At 49.9% G+C, this 11,418-nt stretch overlaps 1 protein-coding gene across 1 annotated transcript in view; it reads right to left on the reverse strand.

The window, feature by feature from the left end:
* LOC105477775 (COPI coat complex subunit gamma 1) overlaps positions 1-8,013 on the reverse strand; it is a 28,209-nt gene extending 20,196 nt beyond the window's left edge. Inside the window, exons 1-10 of the mRNA XM_011734549.2 lie at positions 7,857-8,013; positions 6,960-7,012; positions 5,786-5,866; positions 5,453-5,524; positions 5,192-5,271; positions 3,443-3,518; positions 3,106-3,198; positions 2,021-2,107; positions 551-708; positions 318-451 (exon numbers count right to left, since the gene is read on the reverse strand). Coding sequence (XP_011732851.2) covers positions 318-451; positions 551-708; positions 2,021-2,107; positions 3,106-3,198; positions 3,443-3,518; positions 5,192-5,271; positions 5,453-5,524; positions 5,786-5,866; positions 6,960-7,012; positions 7,857-7,893 — 871 coding nt within the window. The 5' untranslated portion in view covers positions 7,894-8,013. The remainder of the gene's footprint in view (positions 1-317; positions 452-550; positions 709-2,020; positions 2,108-3,105; positions 3,199-3,442; positions 3,519-5,191; positions 5,272-5,452; positions 5,525-5,785; positions 5,867-6,959; positions 7,013-7,856) is intronic.
* Positions 8,014-11,418: the final 3,405 nt, after the last annotated feature.

Raw genomic sequence — 11,418 nt, forward strand, 5'->3', positions numbered from 1 at the left:
CACCAGTTTCATAGATCCTGGGTTCCTCCACCAGGCCTCCTCCTGTGGCCAGCCAACCCAACAGACTCCAGAGTGGACCTGAGCCTTACCTTAGCCTCTTCAGCAGTCAGGTGAACTAACAGCAGCCCACCCCCAAAATGTGACACAAGTGGGGCCCCAGCATAGTGTCTAGGGCAGGTGCTTCCTAGGTATGGACTCCTTAACACCAGTGTGTGGCCTATTTGAGAGCATTTTCTTTCTTTCCCCTAGCCCCTGACCCAGGCCTAGTTCCCGGCAAGCATAAACATGGGAGGCTGGGTGAAGGAACGCCCAGTGACCTGACACAGCCGGAGCCAGCTCTTTGGCACTGCAGCCTGGCAGATTGACGATGGCCGAGGCAGCTTCATATACCACCATCTCGTGCTTGTTGCGCAAGCAGCTCTCGATGAAGTCAAAGAGCGGGCTGTCACGGCTACAAAAGAACATAGCACGGCAATAAAATGTTGGGGATGGCCCAGCATGGTAGGATGAGTGAGGCATCATCTAGCTGGTGAGAGATGAGAGCCGTTACCTGCCATCCTCCTCTTCCAGCTGCTTGCTGGCCACCCGGATCATCATGCAGTAGGCAAAGGGAGACTTAAGGCCATGCCGTGTGACCTTGCTGATCATCTTATTGACGGCCAGGCGGTCATTCTTACGCACATGGTACAGGAGCCCTAATGCGTGGTACTATAGGACAGGAGACAGCAACAGAGTACAAATGTATCAGTTTTGGGTATACTGGCCGTGTGGCCTTGGGTGGGTCCTTCAGCCTTCTCTTTTCTAAGATGGGCACCGTAGCAGCTACTACACAGAGCGGCTATGCCAATTGCCCCAGGTACTCTTTGTACACAGCTCTCCACACAATGCTTCACAAACCACAGAATTATAACTGTGGTTCTTGTTCCCACCCCCACTTCGGCAAGAGCCCTAACAGGCAGCATAAATACAAATATGGAAAGGGATAACAAACAGCACAAAGATGAAAGCAATGTGGGAGACCTGGTGCTTTCAATCAGACAATGAGAGAGAGAAGGTGGGAGCCAGACCCCGAGCACGGTCATGTTTTATAAGTCACTGTGTGGGACACCTTAGCCATGAAATCTTGCATTACCCACAACAACCCTGAAGGTAGACAGTTTTATCTCTGCTGACTTGCCCAAAGACTCCTGGCTGGTATTGACAAAGCTAGGTCTGGAGGGCCAGAAGTCCAGGGACTCCCTTTCTAAAGACGTGAGGTCTCATAGTTATTTCCTGTCCTCGATACTCTTTTTTTGTTTCCTAAAGAAGCGACATTTGAGGGCGAAGTTATGGCAGCTGTGGATGCCTTCTATGTGGGAAGCTTATCTGGCCCTCATAAGTGTTTTAAGGGGCCACAGCTGGCCCTGAAGACAAGACTCATGCAAAGGATGAGAAGACAGATGAGAGATGAAGGGAATACATAAACACACAGGGAGCGCCGACAGGCAGGCCCCAGATGGGTCATGTGTTACATGCATGATCTCGGCTCATCCTTGCTGCTTTGTGAGGCAGTAACCTTCATTTGTATTTTACAGACAAGGAAATCACGACCCAGAGAGATAAAAGGAACTGCTGGCCTAGGTCACCGAGGAAGAGTAAAGTGGATGAAAGCCTCATCAAGATAATTCCACACATCATAACAAAGCCAAGTTGGCAAAGGCCTAAATTTAGGCAGCCCTCTGCCTGCCTTGGCCAAGTTTGCCACATCATCTGCTCCAAAACAATACTCAGCTGGTTATCAAAACACTTGAATATTTCAGCACCAGCTGGTAAGCAGTCTCTAACCCAAGCCCCCGAAGTGGTACCCTGGATTCTCTAACCCAGGACCTCCCAATTCTTCCCATGATCCAATGACAAAAAGATTAAAGCCTGCTATGGCCAGGAGTCACAAGGATCTCAGTGGCAAGTGTCCATGCCAACCGGCCAATGCCTTACCACCTGCCTAAGTGTTTTAAATATCACTCCCTTGCTCACATCTCACCTGGACCATGATGTTATCACTGGATGCCGCCTCCTGAGCCTCATTCACCCAGCGCTTGACCACATCAAAACTGCACTTCAGCAGGTGCTGTGGGCAACAGGGCACATTAAGGGGCAGGTAAGAAGTGTCCCCATCACACCTTCTGGGCCCAGTTCTGGTCCTCCCTCAGACATAGCTCAGGGGCTCGCCACTGTCCTGGTCCTCAGAGACCATGGACAAACTCAGGATGCTCCCACCCTCATTGTCCCTGCCCAAGGCATGGGTCAACACCATCCACCCACGACCCTCTTCAATCACCCCAGAGTTCCTTGGCTCTCTTCACGGAGAAGGGTGGGACTCTCAGGCTTACAGACACAAAAATACTTTATTTTGGCCAGGTGCAGTGGCTCACGCTTTGTAATCCAGCACTTTGGGAGGCAAGGCGGGTGGATCACCTGAGGTCAGGAGTTCAAGACCAGCCTGGCCAACATGGTGAAACCACATCTCTACCAAAAATACAAAAATTAGCTGGGCGTGGTGGTGCACCCCTACAATCCCAGCTACTCAGGTGGCTGAGGCATGCAAATGGCTTGAGCCAGGGAGGCAGAGGTTGCAGTGAGCTGAGATCAAGCCATTACACTCTAGCCTAGGCAACAGAGCGAGACTCTGTCTCAAAAAAAAAAAAAAAAAAAAAAAAAAAAAAGGCCAGCAGCAGTGGCTCACGCCTGCAATCCCAGCACTTTGGGAGGCCAAGGGGGGTGGGTGGATCACGAGATCCAGAGTTCAAGACCAGCCTGGTCAAGATGATGAAACCCTGTCTCTACTAAAAACACAAAAATTAGCTGGGCACAGTGGCCGGTGCCTATAATCCCAGCTACTCGAGAGGCTGAGGCAGGAGAATCACTTGAACCCTGGCGGTAGAGGTTGCAGTGAGCCGAGAGCGTGCCACTGCACTTCAGCCTGGGTGAGAGTAAGACGCTGTCTCAGTTAAAAAAATAAAATAAAAAAGAAGGAAACACTTTCTTTTTTCCTACTGGAATGTGACTCTGAAATTTTCTTCAGTTTTCTACCCCACCCCCAGCAGGGCTCCAGCAGCAGCTACACACCAAGGAAGACACGAGGGCAGAGCTGGAGACACTGGGCACCTTGTCCACAATGGCTTGTTTCATGTAGCGCTCAATAGCCTGCAGCATGGTGCTCTGTGGGCAAAAGAAGCAGGGTGGAAGGAGATCCAGTCAGTCCTTGGCAGCTCTCAGGAGTGCAGAAATGGGGGCAGATAGGAGTATGAGGAGGAAGTAAGTGTTTCTCATGTGCTCCTGCACACCACCTCCACCCCACATCACCTGGCTCAGTGAGATAGGGGACACCCCAAAGCATGCAAAAGATGATGCCGAGAGCCTCAACTGAGAGGCCAGGAAGCAGGGAAGGACCGGCATGACTCACATCGGTGATCTGGCAGAGGGCTCGCACGGCTGGGCCCCGGTAGTTGTCTTCTTTCCCAGTCATGTCTTTTGTTAGGCTGCAGGGAAGAAGGCATTGTCAGCATGCAGAAAGCCTGAGCCTGCTCACTCCTCTCCAGCTCCCATCACCACCCTTGCCCAGATTACTACACAAGCCTCCTAACCAGTGCTCTCCCTCTATTCTTGCCCCTCTAAGTCTAACTCCACACAGCTGCTGGAGGGAGTTTCATAAAACTCAAAACCAAACAGGTCATCCCCCTGCTTTTGCTAAAAAGTTTCCATAGCTTCCTACTGCCAGTGACCTGAATGTAACTCCTTGAATTTCCCCAACTGGCTATGCTCACTCCTCTCCAGCCTTTGCATGTGCTGTTTCCTTAGCCTATAGCACTCCTCACCCCTCACCTCCACTCTGTCCTACTTTTTTTTTTTTTTAATTTTTTTTTTGAGACAGAGTCTCACTTTGTCGCCCAGGCTGGAGTGCAGTGGGGCGCGGTCTTGGCTCATTGCAACCTCTGCCTCCCAGGCTCAAGCTCTACTGCCTCAGCCTCCCCAGTAGCTGGGATTATAGGTGTGCGCCACCACACCTAGCTAATTTTTGTATTTTTAGTAGAGACAGGGTTTCACTGTGTTGGCCAGGCTGGTCTTGAACTCCTGACTTCATGATCCACCCACCTCGGCCTCCCAAACTGCTGGGTTTACAGGCATGAGCCATCGTGCCGGGCTTCTTTTTTTCTTCTTTTTTTGAGACGGAATCTCATTCTATCACCCAGGCTGGAGTGTAGTGGCACAATCTCAGCTCACTGCAACCTCCACCTCCCCAGTTCAAGCAATTCTCCTGCCTCAGCCTCTCCAGTAGCTGGGATTATAGGTGCACGCCACCACACCTGGCTAATTTTTATTTCAGTAGAGACGGGGTTTCACCATGTTTGCCGGGATGGTGTCAAACTTCTGACCTCAAGTGATCCGCCCATTGCGGCCTATGGATTACACTGTGGATACAGTGTTGGGATTATAGGTGTCAGCCACTGCGCCTGGCCTGTCCTATTTCTTCTTACTCATCCTTCAGGACTCTACTTGGATCATTCCCCTAGGAGGACTTTCCTAATTCAAATCCAGCTGGATGCTCTTCTGGTCTCCTCTCATAGCCCATAATACTTCCGTGATAAACCATATTACACCCTACCTTAATGGCCTGATGCCTGGTTATTTCTCCATAAATTCTGGGGCTACAGAGGCTATGTCTATCTTTGTTGCTGCTACATCCCCAGAGCTACACACAGGGACTGACAGACAATATTTTCTAACTGAACCTACAAATCAATGTATGACCCCCCCACCCTAAACTGTGGCAGGAAGAAATGAGAACTGAGCCCCAGTTCTTAAGGGCAGTGATTACACTTTAGTCACATCTGTCCCTGAATCATTTAGCTTAAAGCAGACACCAGTCACTTAGTAAGCAGTATACCGCTTGTACTCTGTTTTTTTTTGTGTGTTCTTTCTTTATACTCAAGAAAGTCTTTGGGAAAGTTCTAAGCTGGTTTGGTTGACTAAAACAAATCAAGAAAAGGAAGCATTTGTGTCTGCCACGGGGTGGGCAGCAATAACAGGGAAGCTGCCATGGGGTGGGCAGCTGGCAATATGCAACCAAAAGTCTCACTGTCTGGTACACACAAGAAAAAATGGTCTGTCAATGGAACCCATCAGAGGAGCCACCCACAACCCCATGACCTGCCTGCTGGTGACAATGATGACATCCTCTGCGATGCAAGACATCTCCTTGATGGTCAAGTAGCACATCCGACGGAGTGTGGGCTGGGAGACAGGTGGGAAAAGCCCTATCAGCCCGGGCTCACCAAGGGCCAGAGTTGGGAGAAGATACCTCCTATCTCCACAAAGGCAGCCCACACTAACTGGTGGGGCCACCTCTCCTTGGCCCTCCCACCACCTTGTCACAGCTGCCACCTCTCAAGGAAAGCTGGGTCGAGGCACTTACATCATTGGACTGAAAGAGCTTGGTCATGGCAAAGAAGGCCTCGGTCGCTTCCGTGGTCCCCAGGTGCTCCCCCTGTGTTAATCAAGAAAGAAGTCTCAGCTTGGGACAGAGGGTCAGACAGCAATTCCTGCAGGATCAGCCCATACCAGATCCCCAGACCCTAAAGAGGCTCAAGGGCAACATATGAGACTTGGATGCTGAGGGGACCCAGAGCTGAGCTGTTGTCTACAACCACATAGAGGCTGTCCAATAGCCTGAGAGTGATCATGATTTGTCCACTCCCCTCCAATCCCCCAGCACCATTCTCCCTACCCCCAAGCTTCACCCTGTTACCTGGTTTATGAGGTAAAGAATCTTGGTGAGGATGTGGGCACATTTCCGAGGGTTGATGGGAGTTTCATTAAATACACGGGCCTAAGAAGAAGTGACCAAGGATGTTACCTTCTAGCCTAGTTCATTTCCCTTCAAGTATATTCAATGTCTGAGAAGTCTCAGGGTAAACTGACTTGCCTAAACAGGGCTTTCTGGGTATGCAACAAGCTTATTTTCATAAGGAAAGGGTTTGTTTTTCTTTACTCAACTACTAATTATTCTTGAACTCTCGTGTAAATATTAGTTAGGGATGTGCTAACCTATTGACTAGCAGATAGATAGCAAACATCTACTAACTGGAAACAGAAACAATGAATGACAACAATCAAGAAAGCAGCAGCTGGATGCAGTGGCTCACGCCTGTAATCCCAGCACTTTGGGAGGCGGGGGTGGGGGGAGTGGATCACCTGAGGTCAGGAGTTCAAGACCAGCCTGGCCAACATGGTGAAACCCCATCTCTATTAAAAATACAAAAATTAGCCAGGCGTGGTGGTGGGTGCCTGTAATCTCAGCTACTCGAGAGGCTGAGGCAGGAGAATTGCTGGAACCTGGGAGGCAGAGGTTGCAGACAGCCGAGATCATGCCATTGCACTCCAGCCCAGGCCGACAACAGTGAGACTCGATCTCGGAAAAAAAAAAAAAAAAAAAGAAGTAAGCATAACTCTCTCTCTCCAGGAACAAAGGTTTCCTGTCTTCCAGGCACAAGTTTTCTCCCGTGTTGCTCTTTATTTTTTTTTTTTTTTTTTTTTTTTTTTTTTTTTTTTTGAGACGGAGTCTCGCTCTGTCTCCCAGGCTGGAGTGCAGTGGCGCGATCTCGGCTCACTGCAAGCTCCGCCTCCCGGGTTCACGCCATTCTCCTGCCTCAGCCTCCCGAGTAGCTGGGACTACAGGCGCCCACAACCGCGCCCGGCTAATTTTTTGTATTTTTAGTAGAGACGGGGTTTCACCGTGGTCTCGATCTCCTGACCTTGTGATCCGCCCGCCTCGGCCTCCCAAAGTGCTGGGATTACAGGCGTGAGCCACCGCGCCCGGCCCGTGTTGCTCTTTAAAACAACATTTTGAATGTGTTGGTATTTCAGTGGCATTGATGGTGAATATTTATGATGGAAGCTAGAGGGGAGCAAATGTCACTTGCCTCCTGGAGTACGGCACTCTTCTCGAGGTGCTGGAATGGGTTGGAGCCTCCACCTACAGTCAAGGACAATGGAGAAGGTAGGTTATGACTGTGAACTTCAAAACTCTCCCAGACATAGTAAAGGGAAGATGTCCCTTTCTAGGCGGGCTCCACTCTACCCCAAACCACTCACAATCTCCTAGCAGCCCTAGTACAGTCCTGTGCTTCTCATAGTGCCATGTCTTGTGTTCATTTATATAACTTGTAATTAACTAAGTCCCTATGTGCCAGGGACCACCATCTGGCTGTAACTAGTTCCTTCATAGCAGATGACACATTTGGAAATAATTACACGTGTGATTATGTGGTTGATGTCTGTCTCCTCCACCGTGGGTGCAACCATTCTAATATTCCCAGCTTAGGCACTGAGTGTCCTACTTGCTCTATTGCAGTATCCAGGACACCGTACAGTGCCCGGCGTATAGTAACCGCTCAATATACTTTGCTGAATAAATGAATGATGGGGTCAGAGTTTCCAGTCACAGGACGCTGGCTCCGCGGATTACGCCCCAGTATGGCCAGCACCAACGTAACCCCAGCGAATCCCAAGAGGTTGGAAGAAGAAAGTAACAAGAGAGCATTCGGCCTGGTCCCCTCCTTTGACAGATGAGTAAATTGAGGCCGGGGGGAGGCGGTGACGCGCCCAAGGTCACCCAGAAAATTGCAGTCCGAGCTTACAAGCGTGAGACAGCCGAGCATGCTCGGGCTCTCCGAGGCCTGCCACTGACTAGCTGCGGACCCTGGCACAAGCCCCTGCCCCTCACTGGGCCTCAGCCTCCGGGTCAGGACAGAGAACCCCAAGGAAGGCTTGGCGGGTGGGGGCCCGGCCTCCTTCAGACCCAGGCCTGGCCCCCTCACCTGACTCCTCGTCCTTCTTGTCGAATTTCTTCAACATAGTGGAGTCGGTGGGGCGCAATGCAGCAACGCAATGCTCGACGGGCGCGGCACGGAGCAGGGGGGGCGGCAGTGATTCTACAGGGACCACTTCCGGGCCCCAGCTGGCCACGTCGCCCTGCGCTCTGCGCAGGCGCTTTCCGCGCTCTGCGCCTGCGCTCATTTCTGTCGCCGCAGCCACGTCAAAAGTTAACCCGGCGTCCGCCGCAGCGGGAGTGGGGAAAGCCAGAGGGAGGGGCGAGGGCTAGGTGCGGGGGTACTGACGAGCGTCCCCACTCTGCTCTCTACGCCTCTTTCCGTGTACCAAGGGAGGAGGAGGAGCCCCTGCCTCTTTGCGCTGTGGCGTGAGTCTTTGTGGCTTTGGGATGTGAGGTTGGTGGCACACACTGGCCCGCAGTAAACACCCAGTTGATGTGACCGGTCTATGACTGTTATTGCCACCTTCCGAGGGAGCCTTGCCAGCCACTCCTCGCTTTCAGTTTCTTTCCCCTGCCTGATTTCCTTCTCAGCTCGAATCGCCATCTAACACTTTATTTTTGCTTTCTGGTTTTTGTTTATTTTGAAACAGGGTCTCGTTCTGCTGCCCAGGCTGTGGTGCAATTGTGCAATCTCGGCTCACTGCAGCCTACACTTCCCTGGCTCAAGCGATCCTCCCACCTCAGCCTCCCGAGTAGAGCTGGGCGCACCACCCCCGACTAATTTTTTAACTTTAGTAGAGAGGAGGTCTCACTATGATGTTGCCCAGGCTGGTCTTGAACTCGTGGGCTCAAGCGATCCTCCCTTCTCGACCTTCCAAAGTGCTGGGATTACAGCGGTGAGCCACCCGGCAACTTTCTTGCTCTTTTGGGGTTTTTTGGTTTGTCTTTTATTCACTTCAGTGGATAACGTTGACACATAGTAGTTGCTCAGTGAGTTCTCATTGAATGAATGCATGAAATTGCATTTTTAATTTATATCTGCCGGGCCCTATCTCGTCTGCTCCTGATGCAAATTGTCTTGTACGTTATCAACTTTAAGAGATCTAACTAAACAGCATGGAACTTCAACGTTATTTTGTAAATACTTTAGATGTTTATGGAGTGCTAACTAGATCCACTGCCTATGCGGGGAGATGGAAGGGCTGTAAATGAAGCATCACCCAGGGTTTATCTTCCTGGGGACTTATGCAGGACACCCTGAGGCTAAGGTCAGTGCATACCAAGGAGCCAGACAAGTGCTGCGACACGGCCCCAGCTTATCTGGGGAGGGGAAGCTGGCAGCCCTGTGGGCAGGAGGAGTGGGCTTGTGGAGAGGAGAGGCCGGGGGCTGAGACAGAGGCCCCAGGTGAAAAGGGTGACCACAAAGCTGGTGGAGGGGAAGATGTTGCTGGGGCCAGCCTTTAGGGTCTGGCTTTGCAGAGGCTAAGGCCAGGGACAACAGATCTTACAACATGTAAAATTGTCAAGAGTCAGAAAGATGTTCAAAATCTTTTATCAGTAACCCCACCCCTAATCAGGAGAAAATTGTTCAAAAGAAGAAAATGAGGCCGGGTGTGGTGGCTCAAGCCTGTAATCCCAGCACTTTGGAAGGCTGAAGTGGGTGGCTCACCTGAGATCAGGAGTTCGAGAGCAGCCTCACCAACATGGTGAAACCCCGTCTCTACTAAATACAAAAAAACACAACAAACTTAGCCCAGCGTGATGGTGCATGCCTGTAATCGCAGCTACTTGGGAGGCTGAGGCAAGAGAATCGCTTGAACCTGGGAGGCAGAGAGATTGCAGTGAACTGAGATCACGCCATTGCACTCCAGCCTGGAGCCTAGGCAACAAAAGCGAAACTCCATCACTCCATCTGAAAAAAAAAAAAAAAGAAAGAAAATGAAAATGCAGTTTGCAGCAAAATAATTGTAAACACCCTAAATGTCTATCAATAAAGGGATGATTAAGGAAATTATGGTACATCTGAGGACTAAACTCTGATTTTTGTCTTGTCTCAGCTATTCCAGGAGCCTGAGATGGGAGGATCGCTTAAGCCTGGGAGGTCAAGGCTGCAGTGAGCCATTATCATGCCACTGTACTTCCATCTTGGGCAACAGAGTAAGACCCTGTCTCAAAAAATATATAGGCATGACCAGGCACAGTGGCTCATGCCTGTAATCCCAGCACTCAGGAGGCCGAGGAGGGTGGATCACCTGAGGTCAAGAGTTCGAGACCAATCTGACCAGCATGGTGAAACCCCATCTCTACTAAAAATACAAAAATTAGCTGCGCATGGTGGCAGACGCCTGTAATCCCAGCTACTCGGGAGGCTGAGGCAGGAGGATTGCTTGAACCCTGGAGGCACAGGTTGCCCTGAGCCAAGATTGGGCCATTGCACTCCAGCCTACATGACAGGGCAAGACTCTGTCTCAAAAAATATATATATATACACACACACACACACACACACACACACACACATAGGTGTACAATTCAGTGGCTTTTAGTATATTAAAAAAAGTTTATGCACCTGTCCGCACTAATTGGAGAACATTTTCATCACCCCAAAAAGAAACCTGTTCATTAGCAGTCACTCCCCATTTGCCCATCTGCCCAGTCCCTAGCAACCACTAATCTACTTTCTGTCTATAGATTTGCATATTCTGGATATTTCATATAAACAGAATCATATGCTATGTAGTCTTTTGTGTGTTTTGCTTCTTTCATTTAGCATATTTTCAAGACATAGCATGAGTCATTCCTTTTGTAGCTGGATAATATTCCATTTTATGGATTTACCATATTTTGTTTGTTAATCAGTTGATGGACATTTGGGTGGTTTCCAGTCTAGCTCTTGTGAACAAAGCTGTGAATGCTGGGAATATTAATATACAAGGTTTTGTGTGACCCTATGTTTTAACTTCTCTTGGGTCTATACCTCAGAGTGGAATTACTAGGTCATATGGTAACTATGTTTAACTTTTTGAGAACTGCCTAACTGCTTTTCCAAAGCAGCTGCACCATTTTACATTTCCACCAGCAGTGTATGGGGGTTTCAATTTCTTCACATCCGGCCGGGCGCGGTGGCTCACGCCTGTAATCCCAGCACTTTGGGAGGCCAAGACGGGCGGATCACGAGGTCAGGAGATCAAGACCATCCTGGCTAACACGGTGAAACCCTGTCTCTACTAAAAAATACAAAAAACTAGCCGGGCGAGGTGGCGGGCGCCTGTAGTCCCAGCTACTCGGGAGGCTGAGGCAGGAGAATGGCGTGAACCCGGGAGGCGGAGCTTGCAGTGAGCTGAGATCCGGCCACCGCACTCCAGCCTGGGTGACAGAGCGAGACTCCGTCTCAAAAAAAAAAAAAAAAAAATTTCTTCACATCCTTGTCAACACTTGTTACTGTCTTTTTTATTATAGCCATGCTAATGGGTGTGAAGAGGTTTCAGTTTGCACTTTCCTGATGGCTACTGATGTTGAGCGTCTTTTCATGTGCTTATTGGTCATTTGTACATCTTCTTTGAAAAAATATCTGTTCATATCCCTTGCTCATTTTGAAATTATTTTAT

Source organism: Macaca nemestrina, chromosome 2 (genome assembly GCF_043159975.1).
Source record: "Macaca nemestrina isolate mMacNem1 chromosome 2, mMacNem.hap1, whole genome shotgun sequence".
In the NCBI taxonomy this organism is placed as follows: Eukaryota; Metazoa; Chordata; class Mammalia; order Primates; family Cercopithecidae; genus Macaca; species Macaca nemestrina.